Source organism: Narcine bancroftii, chromosome 8 (genome assembly GCF_036971445.1).
Source record: "Narcine bancroftii isolate sNarBan1 chromosome 8, sNarBan1.hap1, whole genome shotgun sequence".
NCBI lineage: Eukaryota > Metazoa > Chordata > Chondrichthyes > Torpediniformes > Narcinidae > Narcine > Narcine bancroftii.
Genome location: NC_091476.1, coordinates 107,542,933 through 107,555,547, shown reverse-complemented (window position 1 = coordinate 107,555,547; position 12,615 = coordinate 107,542,933). Strand labels below are relative to the sequence as shown.

Here is a 12,615-nt window from a genome sequence, read left to right as displayed (position 1 = left end):
GCAGAAAAGGTCACTTTGCAACTTGATTGAAAAGTCACTGAGTGCGAGGATATTTTATCTGATGCCCAGAGTATTGGAATCAAGGTTAATAAATTGTTGGCACAAGTTAATTAGTTGAAAGTGGATTATTTTAGTGGCCATCTCACGAACATGGTTGCAGGTTGGAAATGATTAGGAATTAAATAACCGGTGTATTAGTGAACTTGTTTCTTTTTAAAATATCTTTATTGAGTTTAATAAAAAACACATGTATTAACTCAACACATGGACTGAAATATAAAAGCATAATCTGTACTTCTCAAATAATACTTAATCATAGTATAAATTGTGTGTAGTCCTCACAATTAAACCCATTTTACAAAATATCTCAAAAGAAAAAAGGGGGAAAAAAAAGAACTACCCCATTAATCAAACCCCTCTCTCTAAACAAGGTTAACATGCATATCTAATATACTCAGGAAATGAAAAATGACATTTAGAAACCAGACAGAGCTGCTCAGGAGCTTCCAAACACCTGCAGAGCAGCAGGTAACACATGTAGACTTGCAAAAGTATTTTTATTAATTGCAGTTTTATAAAAAGGATATAGAATTAAAGAATGGCGCTAACTAACTGGTGTTAACTTGGCTAACATGAGAGGCAAAGGTTTCCCTGTTGCCTAGAGGCAAGAATGTAGTGGAGCTTGCCAGCAGCAAGGACTGCTAAAATTGAGAGAATGAAGGAACAGAAATGATTCTTCAAAGAGAAAATGAACAGAGAGATAGATATTTTATTTAGCAAGAAGGGCACCAACCAGTGGACATAGGTTTAAATTCGTTTATGATGCAACCATAGATGAAAGAGATGGAATCCTATTCAAAACATTCAAAAACAGCTGGATATGTACACGTAAAGGACAAATCTGGAGATTTAAAGGGGAAAAGCTGGAATGAGTCTAATTTGGAATGTACAGTATCAAGCTCTTGGAGGAATGCCTACCCTGACCACCACAGTTTTATATGCATGATAGACTTATTCCTGTGATTTTGCTCTGAGGCACATTTTAGAGCTGTGTTCACATTCATGCATCCACTATATTCTCCTGCGACCTTTACTCAACCAGTGGTGTTCACAACATGAAGAGCAGACACCATGTTGAAATTCACAAGAAGATCATAGTGACCTGAGATTACACAATGTGTCATTTGCAATGTAAAGGTGTCAAGAATTGTGAAGGTAAACTAATGCAACAAAGTAACATGGCACTTCATTGCTGAGTTGGAACAAGGGAGCTGTAAAGCTCAGTGTTGGTTGCATTAGTACATTGACTAGAGTTGCAAATATTCAATCCAATACACCTGGTTGATACCAAATGGGTGAGCAGTTATGAACATTCTCATTTGCTGCAATATTGTATAGATCTCACTTACTGATTGTATAAGCACACTTAACAGACTGTACATCACTAATCCTATTTTATTTTCCCCCATATTCCCCGGCCCCCAATTCCTCCACACAAGTTTACTTCTCAACCTGCATGTCTTTGGGATGAAATGAGAGCTCCTGAAGGAAACAAAAATAGCGGCATGTAGAAAATATGAATTCTATGTAAAGGTTAAAACCTTGTTTTGATTTTTGTTCATTTTAATGACTATCCCTTTAAGAAAGATTGTTGTTTGCAGTGTTACCAGTTACCATGACATCATATGTTGTAATATCCAGGTGAGTGGAGAGTTTGTATTTCATTCTTCAAAGAACCATGGAGGAGGTGTAAGCTTTCAAAATACTTTTGAAAAAGTCTTAATCATCTCACTTCTTATATCATTAGGTCTTCAAATATTGCCGAATGCTTTGTTTATACATAGTTATAAAAATCTTGATGCAAAGTTATTCAAAATGGTTATATCAATTAATTAAAGGCTAGATAAAGCTGCAACTACGACGTTTGGTTTATTGGAGTGATAAGATTGTAAATTGGAATATCGAAGCTTATATTTCTTAGAAGATGACAAGTTTTGGAAATTGAAATTTACTAGAACTTGGAAAGTGTCGTCTACAAGCAGGAATCAGAATTAAATCTGAGTCACTGGGACTGAAGCTTCATCCGTGATGCCACAGTGCTAGAGTTATAGGACAGCTATGAATGTTCTCTCAGCTGAATGGCTGAGCAAAGGGGAAAGATAGCAAACCAGCTGCCAGAATCCTCACACCTTGCCACATGTCAGAGCTGTTATCTTTAATGAAATGTCAGCTTTATTTGATGTGGACATCATAGGAAAAGCCAGTACTTCTCTTCCATCTCTTGTTGAGAGGGTAATGCTGACCTACCTTCCAGAATTACTGTGTTCCTGTGGTGTGGTTACAGAGTGCTGTTAGATTGGGAATTCCAACACTGTAATCCAGTGACAATGGGGAAAAAAAAGACACGATGTTACGAGAGCAGACAGAGTTCTTAGTTTCTGCTGCCAATTTCTACCCAGGAAGAAAGATCATGGGTCACCCCATCATTGCCACAGAATTGAAGTCATGTGTCATGATGGTTTTAGTACACATACTCCTTCCAAGATGCTGCACAAAGGACAAGGGAAGAAATGTTGTGCTGAGAGTTTCAGTCTTCTGTGGAAACATTAGGGATAAATATTGTCTGGATAGAAGAGGGGAAAAATTGTCAGGAATTCTTTTACAAGGCATAGGGTAGACAGCCAGCACCTTTTGTCCCCCCAGGGTGGGAATAGCAAACACCAGAGGATGTCTGTGCAAAGTGAGGGGAGGAAACTTTAGGGAAAACATAAACAGAGTTGTGGGTGACTGGAATGCACTGCCAGGGGTGGTGGTTGAGGGTGAAACATTAGGGACATTTTAGAGACTCTTAGGCACATGGATGAACGAAAGAGAGGGTTACAGAGTAGGGACAGTTTAGTTTTTTAAAATAAAAAGTTAGGAATACATAGGTTGGCACAACATCGAGGACCAAAGGGCCTGTACTGTGCTGTAATGTTTTATGTTTCATGGGTGTGTGGGAATAGGGACAGGAAGGAGTTCTGAACCCAAGATGCCACATAGATCTTAGGAACTTTTAAAATTTAGACAAAATGAACACAAGTTAAAACTGATGCACAACCAGCATTTTCCTTTGGTCACTTTTACTTTTCATTTTCTCCCAAATATGGCTTTTAATTCCAACGATTTCTCATCTATGTCATAAAATCCCAAATTTGACCATCTTTGCAGATGCATACAATCTGTTTGGGACATGAAGATCATTTCCAAAGACCCACTTTGCAGTTTTCACAAAAGTGCACTCAGAAACAGCATTAATATCTTGATTCAGAGGTGTTCATCTCCTTTTATCTCCAATAATGAAGACTAAATTTGGTAATCTCAAAGTCATACTTGAAATTTCAAGATAACAGATCAGAATTTTCTCACATCCTTTCCTCTGACTCTAAACCCAAATACCCCAAAGACATTCAGTGAAGGGAGCTCAACTTAATAAGCCTACAAAGTGAACATATTCTGTGAACCTCAAGCATAGCCAGCTAAAGCTCAAAGTCCAAAAATAGACTTCATAACATTGGAAACAATTTAAAAAAATCTAAAACTAAACCTGAGGTTTACCAGGACAATTCAGGCAACACAATTTATTTCAGAACCCAAACTGACCCGTTTGACTATATCAAAGCACAGCCCCAGGAACACCTGCTGAATCAGTTGTAAAACCTAAGATTGCCTTTGCAGTAAACTAAAATTTCACAAGCAACTGCAATAGATTGGTTCTTTTATTTGAATACTTCATTCTTCTATTATAAAAAAATATCAAAGACTGTTTGGATGATTCATTTAGGTAGTGAAGTGTCTGTTCACCTCTCATGGGCTAGAGTTAACAATTTTCTTTAAGCATTCCAACTGGTTCTAGAAACTATTTATATTCACTTCCTTAATGTTGATAAAACTAACTTATACATCCAGATGTCATTGAAAATCTGAACATCTTTCAATCTTGAGATGCCTCCATCACCAAATTCTGCTTTTCATTCTGGAGGTCAGGGGATTGAAAGATGCCTCTGATTCCACCTCCCCACCACCTACCTCAACCCCTCCTGTGCACTCCATTCAATGCAAAAGGAACATTACAGTAACATTGAGGACTCATCAGAATTTAGCTTTACAACACTTCTCAGGCAAGCAATTTCTTCTCTCAACGTACCCAGGTAAAAAGAGCACAATTAAGGAGGGCAAAGAGATTGTTACCAATTTAGTGATCCTCTCTCATTTAAATCCTGCAGATCAAAGCTCAGTCAACCCATGGGCTATTTCTTCTGCTGTTGGATTTGTTTCAGCAAGTACTCAATCTGATTTTGTGCCTGCAGAAGTTTCACCTTTTTCCATGGGTTCCTGGTCTGCTGCCAGCTCAAGTTCAGGTCATTCTGCAGGAGATTCCGGTAAGCCTCCACACTCTGCTTATCCTGGTTCACTGCATTCCACACAATGTTCTTCAGGATGCGTGTCCAGTGCATGGAATTATATGACCCATTCATGATAGAAACCAAAACATTCACTCCTTCCGGGCCTGGTTGGAGTGCCTGCAACATCTGCTTTCCACTGTTGCTGATCTCATTCAAGTAAAGGCTAAGAAAACATAAAAGAATGAAATTATTCAGTGCAATGATGTCCAGTAAAATCCCTATTATCTTGAATTCAAGCAATCTGCAAATAAAATCTCGGAAAATAAATGGGTAAAAAAAAACAATTTAAAATTGGTGCCCCATAGTGGCCAGTTTGTCAATCGCACCAAACGCAAATTCACTTATCTGGCATATCCCCATAAGCGCTGGATACCAGGTGTTTTACAGTATTGACTTGCCAGGGACCCAGAAGCATTTCACAAGATGAAAACCAACCATGGGATAAGCGGGTGAAATTACAGGTGGTGATCAAAAGCTTGAAGGTTTGAGTGATAATTTTAAAAGTACAGCGAGCTTAAGGACAAATTTATAGGGACCCAAATAGATGGCTTCCAATGGTGAGATAATAGAAATCGTGCTAAGATGCTAGTATTGCAAGAGCACAGGTTGAGAGATTTCAAACAAGATTCAACAATAAAAGCAGTTTTGATTTGCTTTTTTTTTAAAAAAAAAGGACAGATTTCATTGGCACAAGGGATAAACCAGAGGTTCTCAACCTTTTTCTTTCCATTCACATACCATTTTAAGTATTCCCTATGCCATATGTGCTCTGTGATTAGTAAGGGATTGCTTAAGGTGGTATGTGGATGGAAAGAAATTTTTTGAAAACCACTGTTTTAAATCATACCTAAATTGACTCATGTGCGTGGTTTCATAAATCCAAAGGAAATGGGCCATTGACAATTTTTTCTCAAGCAAAATATTACGGTAACAATGGAGTCTAGAGCAGTGATTCTCAACCTTCCCTTCCCACTCTAACCAATCCCTTATTAATCACAGAGCACCGATTGCATAGGGAATACTTAAAGTGGTATGTGAGTGGAAAAAAGGTTGAGAATCACTGGGTTAAAGGTTGGCAAATGATTAAAAACCAAGAGAATGAAAGAATTACATCTGCATTTCATAGGACCAGGAGTGTGTTGTTTGAAAATTGGGAAGGAATTTAAATAATTTTTAATTTAAAGAAAATTGAGTGGGTCAAATTTAGTAGCTGTATTAAAGAGCAGGCAGAGCCATATAGGGCCAGAGGATCTCCCATGAAGATAAAGACGAATCCAGTCTGAAAACAATAGCACTACTCACTGGACCTTTTCCAGCGTTGGATGTTCTTTGATGATCTCTATGAGGGCCATTGCCCCATCATCAGTAATGAGATTATTGGCGAGGTTAATCTCCTTTAGATTTCTGTTATCCCTGATGTATGGAGCAAGGATTCTCAGACCATCATCTCCCAGTGATGTATGAAGTAGAGACAAATGGGAAAGAGTGCGGTTCTGAGTGATGGAGGGTCCAATATAGTTAATTGCAGCCTCTGACAATGCATTGTCACAAAGCCTGTGGTTGAAAACAAGACCATAAGATTATAGCCCCAGAAATAGATCTTTGAAAATAATTTTCTCATTGAGGACATGTAATTCTCCCCATTATGTGTAGTTTTAGATAAAAGTTGGTTAACTGCCGAAGGTACAATTGTCCAATGCTGACCTCACATAAGAGATTACAGGGCTAACCTGATCCCTCTCTGCACTGAGAATCACTATTTGGGACCATCCAAGTTCCACAGGAATGCTCCATGGTTTCCCATTCCATCCAAGGAAGAAGTGAAGGATCCATTCCCAGCAGAGGCTGATCCTAAAATTCCTAGTGGATGTCACTGGAATGTGAAGTACAAAAATCTGCAGAATTACTGGAGGAACTTAGCTGGTCCATGTATTACTTTTTGGGCTTGAGCCCTTCATCAAGGTCCACCCCCTTTCCTCTCCATTTTCAGAGCTATTATTCCCCCCACCTATTTTCTGATGTGCGCTCCCTCCCTTATCCATCTATTGCCTGTGGGGGTCTGCTCCTCCCTCAGCCCCTTCCCCACCATTTTATTCAGGTGCCTGTCCACATTTTGCTCATGCCTTGATGAAGGGCTCAAGCCCAAAACATTGGTAATATCTTAACCTCCGATGGAGGCTACGAGATGGCCGGAGTTCCTCCAGCATTTCTGTGTTTTGTCACTGGATTGAACGAGAACAGGGAAAGTGTGAGAGCTGCACAAGTTCCCAAATGTGTCATTTGACATTCAAAAATTTACGACAGAGGGAATATGGCAGTGTATCCTCTCAACCACATCAGTCTTAATCTGTCCCTCTTGCTTTCCCTCTGTCTCCCAGCTCTCCCCTCTCACTCACCATCTATCTTCACTCCTCTTCAGTATGATCCCATGTAAAAGGGTTAAAAAAACCTGTCCCCTCAACAGGGGCAACAGGGTTGATGTAGCAGTTAGCACAAAGCATTTATAGCGCCAGCAATCAGGACTGGAGTTTGAATCCCACACTGTCTGTAAGGAGTTTGTATATTCTCCCTGTGCCCACATGGGTTTTCTCCTGGGGCTCCGGTTTCCTCCCACTGTTTGAAACATACCAGGAGTATAGGTTAGTTGGGTGTAAATTGGGCAGCATGCACTTATGGGCCAAAATGTATTGTATGTCTAAATTTAAAATGCAAGGTTCTCAGGTCTGACATTAAGAAGGTTCCACTTCAACAGCTCCTAGCCCAGGCACATATTGAACACTTGTGATTTATAAACCATCAACACTAGTCAACTCTGTATGCCACAGGGATACAGTATATTTTATTGTCTTCATGCAAACCTTAAGGATTTTTTCCTCAAGGGGAACAAAGTCCTGGAAAATAAAAATTGCAAAGCTATTCATTTGCAGAGTGAGGCTATCATTTGTAAAATAAGATACAGCCAAATTACAACTTCCAGATGGAAGTTTCAGAACTTTGACCCAGTCATGGCAAATGCCCAACTCAGTATGAGAGACTTGGAAGGGAACATTGGCAATTGTGGTGTTACATGTACCAGCCACCCATGTTATCTTGGATTGGTTCCCATATAGGTTTCTGCAGTGCATCTTGTAGATGGGCCTCATTACAATCAAACTGCACTGGGATCGAGGTACTGGGCTGATATGCACAAAATAGTCAATGGTAACTCTGCCTTACAAACAAAAATGATACAGTACAGAAGATAACAGAGAAAGATTTAGCATTAATCAAAATCTAGTCTTACCACAAATTTTCAATTGCACATTTTGGATCCAGTAATAGATTGCTTAACTCTCTCCAGGCACCAAGTCCCAAATTGTTAAACTGCAAACTGCAATAAAAAGTAGAGATATTTAAATTTAGAAAATAAATAACATTTCCAATTGATAAAACTAAAAGATTGTCAACAGATTGGAGGATTGGAGAGAGGAAGAGAGGCGAGTTTACAGTCCATTGAGTGCATCTCGACTCTTCAACAGGCTCCTCAAGTTACATGAACCCTTGAAACCAAATCCACAGCCAATGAGAAAGTGGACACAATGATTTGATCCAAGAGACCATATAGAGACTACTTAGAATAACTGTTCAATACACAGCTCTGCATAAAAGAAAATTAAATGCTAATCGCACTCCACAGATCTTGTCAAACCAATGGATAATAAAGTTTACATTTCAGGTTGAAGACCTTTGATCAGTAAATTTTTGAACATGGTTTTCACCAGGCTGAAGTTTACCATGCAACATTACAATCTTCACCTGTGCCATCAATACCTCCTTTATTTCTTTCATTGTACAATTATCTAGATTCCAACTTGGCTGCACCATTGTAGATTTTATTTCATAGAATCTAAAAACGGCCTCAGTGATCAGTAAGTAATGTGGTTCAAGCCCCACTCCAGGGACTTCTGCACAAAACATAAACAAGCCTGTCCAAAGAGCATGGAGGGAGTAAAAGCTGAATTTCCAGAGATGTTAAACCCAAGCCCCCATTCCTTTCTCAGGGGATACAAAAGACAAAGTGCTATTGTTAAGAATCAATTAAGTGGAACTTTAAGAAAATTGGATGCAGTGTTTCCTACAACAGTGGTAACAGATCAAATGTAGTTCATTTGCTGTTAAAATCTGCAGTATGTTATGGGGGGGGATGTACAAAAGCAACATTTCTGTCTTTTCTGGGTATGTCATTATCAGGGAGGAAAATAGTGAACCTGAACCACGCTCAATGCTTCAGGTTTTTAAAAAAGTTGCTATTTGTGGTCCCAGTCCCTGCTTCGCAAACCGATTAAACCAGGGCTTGGTTTTTCTCTGCATTAAGCCCCATCTTAAACTCCAGATAAGAGTGAAAATGAGATGGGACGAGAAGCACCTCATCACAGAGTTTGCACATCTTGCCCAGAGATGCAAAGAAAAAAAACTGCACAGGGTACAACTGTTCAACAAATATTTTTCTGGATAGAAGGCCAAGAAATGTCAAAGGGAGAAGGGAAAAAAAAACACAAAATAGAAAATGCTTGAAATACTATAGGTCAAGCAACATCCACAGAGAGAGCAGAGTTAACATATCAGGCCAATGACGTTGATTTCTACCATCTGTAATTTTTGCTTTTTGATAGTTAAAAAGCATTGGAAAACTTACTTTAAATTCTTGCATCTGAGAAGAATGGGCTGGAGGATTGTTATGTGCTCTCCAGCTATGTTGCACAAACCGAAGTTCATCGTCTCAATTGGATGGTTTGATGTATTCATGACTGACGCAATCACAAAACACTTTAATGAAGTCATCTTAACCTGAGACAAATTCAAGCTATTTAAGATACTGCTGATCTCCCCAGCAAAAGCATCATTCTGCAGCTCATACAGGAAGACCAGAAGGTCCATGAGCTCTGAAGGAGCCAACTGCTTACTGACAGCACTACAAAGATGCTTCTTCAAGTTGTTTGCTATTTCACGCACAGTAACACTCTTTATTGTACAGCCAAGTTGTTTTAAAAGAGCACGATTCTCCTGGGCCAGTAACCCAGCCATGAAAGTTGGAAAGAGCTCAAAGCTCTGAGCATCCATTCTTTCACCAATTGCCACACTCCCACCTTCTTTCTCTCTGCCAAGGATGCTAGCATTTATTTGCTCCAAAACATCCTTATTGAAGTCATCTTCTTGCCTGAACATTTCAAAGACCATGGTGTTTGCGATGGCCTTCTTGCTCTTCCCACTGATTTTTCTGAAGATCCGTGGGAATATATTAATGAGCCTCACAAATGCCAGAATTCTAAATGGCAGCAGTTTTGATGCAATGGACAAAATGGCAGTCACATCTTCGCTTGCTTTTCCAATAGTATCGGACACAGCGCTTCCAACTTGTTCCAATATAGTTTTCTTCTCGCCCAAGACAACATACAGGGCAGCCAAGTACTCTTGCATTGCAGGTACGGTGAACCTGAGAAGAGGTTCACAACTATGCTGAGCAATGGGAGACATGAAAAAGCCCAGCATATCCATCTGAAATGTAGTTACCTGGTTCAACTCTTCCTCTGTCATGGAGTCCAATCCAAAGGATTTCTGCAGGTCCTCTTCACTGAAAAGCACCTTCTTTGTTTCTATCCCCTCATAGGCAAGCTTGCCAACAGTTTTCGCAATGTATCGCACAATTGATATGGTTTGCTGATTGCTGGAATCTATAATCTCTCCACCAAAATTTAATCTCAGGAAGTTGGTGTAAAGGCCAGTCAGTGTCTGAATTGGGACGTTTGCAGTGGTAAAGTGGAGGAAGTGCAGTGTAGCACAAATGAACCAGCAATAAGATGGCAAAAAACAGCCTGCTGTGAGCTGGCTTTGTCTTTGCAAATTCTTGTAGAGCATCTTCATCAAATCTTCAGTGGTTTTACTATCCTCAGCCAATTCCAGACGGTTCCTGAAGTACAGGTACTGCTGCTCAGCATCACTGAAGCCACAGCTACGGGCGTACCGGTCAACATACTTGGTTGGGATGGAATCCAAGGCTGAAGGTCGCATAGTGACCAGGATGCTGGCATCTGGGAGCATGTATTTTCGAAGCAGGTTGACCAGCAAGTTGTTAGGTGGCAAGGGCTCATTTGGATCATTGCAAAGTCTGTTCTTTAAGATGTGGAAGTCAAGCTTAATCTGTTCTAGACCACTGAAAATGAAGAGGATGTTTCTTAGTCTTCCCGACCCAATTTGGGGCACAATAGTTTTCAGCTGCGTGTACTTTTGACAGATCAACTTATTCAGAGAAATTGGCAGATTCTGAGAGGACAAATCTGCACAGCAGAATGGGAGGATTAGATCAAACTCATTAAAATGCCCATCACACCAGTCCAAGACAAGTCTGTTAACCACCACATCTTTTCCCATTCCCACTATCCCAAACAAAACCACATTCTTCACAGGAGACTCAACAGACTCAGCTGTGAACACTTTATCAAGCTTTATGATTTTGGATTCTTTTGGGTCAATGTGACAGTAGATTCCAAATTTTGCAGTGAGGTCCCTGTTCTCTTCAGGAGAGCTTTCAGCGATCACAGTCTCCACGTGCCAGTTTTCCACTGAAAACAAGTCAAACTGCTTTTCCTCATTGGACATGTAACTAAACCAATGTTTTAATCTCCTCCTGTGCTCTTCAATGGGATCTGTTGAAACAGATAGAAATTGGCTCAATAGGAAGCCTTTTTAAAATTTAATCTTAGAGAAATACCCACATCAAACGCATTAGTTGAAGAACAGAGCACAAAGGGCTTGCATTAATCAATGTCTTCAACAATCCATATAACCGTTTACAGCACGGAAACAGGCCATGTCCGCCCTTCAAGTCCGTACCGGTTCACTTGAACAACTCCACTAGCTCCATCCTCAAACATCTCCAAGGCTGGGGAGCCTTTGTGATTGCATCAACATGGAGGCTCCAGGATAGATCCTTGGAGATGTTGACACCCAGGAATTTGATCCAAAAGCTTTTACATGGTATTTTTGCAGTCAAAAATTTCAGGAATTGTTACCTTTGCAATGTAAAAGGTGAAATTTGAATCCAGGAAGCTGCTTATAAGAGTGTCACGATCAGGTAACTACTTTTGCTGATGACTGGTTGAAAAATAAACATTGGTTCCAAACACAAGCTGCAGCATCAGTAGAAGAAGAAGAATGGTTAATGTTCTATGGTTCAAAAATGTTTGAGGTGAAACTCTTCAAAAGGAGTCCCAATTAAGAGTTTCAGCTCAAAAAGTTGACCATTCTTTTTCTTCCACTGATGCTATTTGACCCACTGAATTCCTCAAGTAGATTGTGTTTGGCTCCAGATTCCAGCATCTGTACCCTCCCATGAGACTCAACTTTCAGTTCTTTGTCAATGTAATGTTACAGAATCTTTCATCAACCAACAAATTTTTGGCATTATGACTCTTCCGAAAGAAATATTGCTTCAATTTTTCAGTTCCACATTACAATATACAGCTCAGCTAATTTTCTCAACACCCTAGCATGGGATTTGAGCCCTTGAGTTCTGGTTTCAGATGGGTCGTGTCTCAACAAACAGAGCATTTTAATGCATATGACACTGGGAGACTGGTATGAATCTGGCAGCAAATGTGAAGAAGGAACATACTTGTCCTCGAGAAGGCATGGAAGTTTACAGAATTTTGTGATTTACTTCCAGAAGGCATTGAAAGCAATTCAAGAAAAATTATAAATTTTTTAAAAACTGAAGAAGTTTCCCCCCTTAGAAAGAAGTCAAAGTGAGGAAAATGAATATTTTAAACATAGAGGACACTAATAAAGTTATGAATATATAATGAGGCAGTAGGAAGTAACTGGGAAAGTGCACCAAAATAATCTTCAATTTGATTCAGGAAGCAATTGAAGGCATAAGGAATTAAAACACAAAGATTGCTATTGTGGGTGGAAAGAAAAAGTTTGAAAACCACCGTTTTAATTATACCTAATTGACTCGTTATGTGCACAGTTTCACAACTCCAAAGGAAATGGGCCAATGACAATTTTTCTCAAGCAAAATATTTCAGTAACAATTGGGTCTAGAGCAGTGATTCTCAACTTTCTCTCCCCACTCATACCACCTTAAGCAATCCCTTACTAATGACAGAGCACTGATGGCACAGGGATTACT

The 12,615-nt window shown here is 39.6% G+C and overlaps 1 protein-coding gene across 6 annotated transcripts in view; it reads right to left on the bottom strand.

Moving 5' to 3' along the window:
* Positions 1-3,105: 3,105 nt before the first annotated feature.
* The window catches only part of nlrx1 (NLR family member X1), a 34,631-nt gene continuing 25,121 nt past the window's right edge, over positions 3,106-12,615 (bottom strand). For all 6 annotated transcript variants that reach the window (XM_069894747.1, XM_069894745.1, XM_069894743.1 and 3 more), the window contains 4 exons: positions 9,121-11,128; positions 7,729-7,815; positions 5,748-5,999; positions 3,106-4,608 (listed from right to left, as the gene is read on the bottom strand). In XM_069894747.1, the coding sequence (XP_069750848.1) occupies positions 4,290-4,608; positions 5,748-5,999; positions 7,729-7,815; positions 9,121-11,128 (2,666 nt within the window). In that variant the 3' untranslated portion in view covers positions 3,106-4,289. The remainder of the gene's footprint in view (positions 4,609-5,747; positions 6,000-7,728; positions 7,816-9,120; positions 11,129-12,615) is intronic.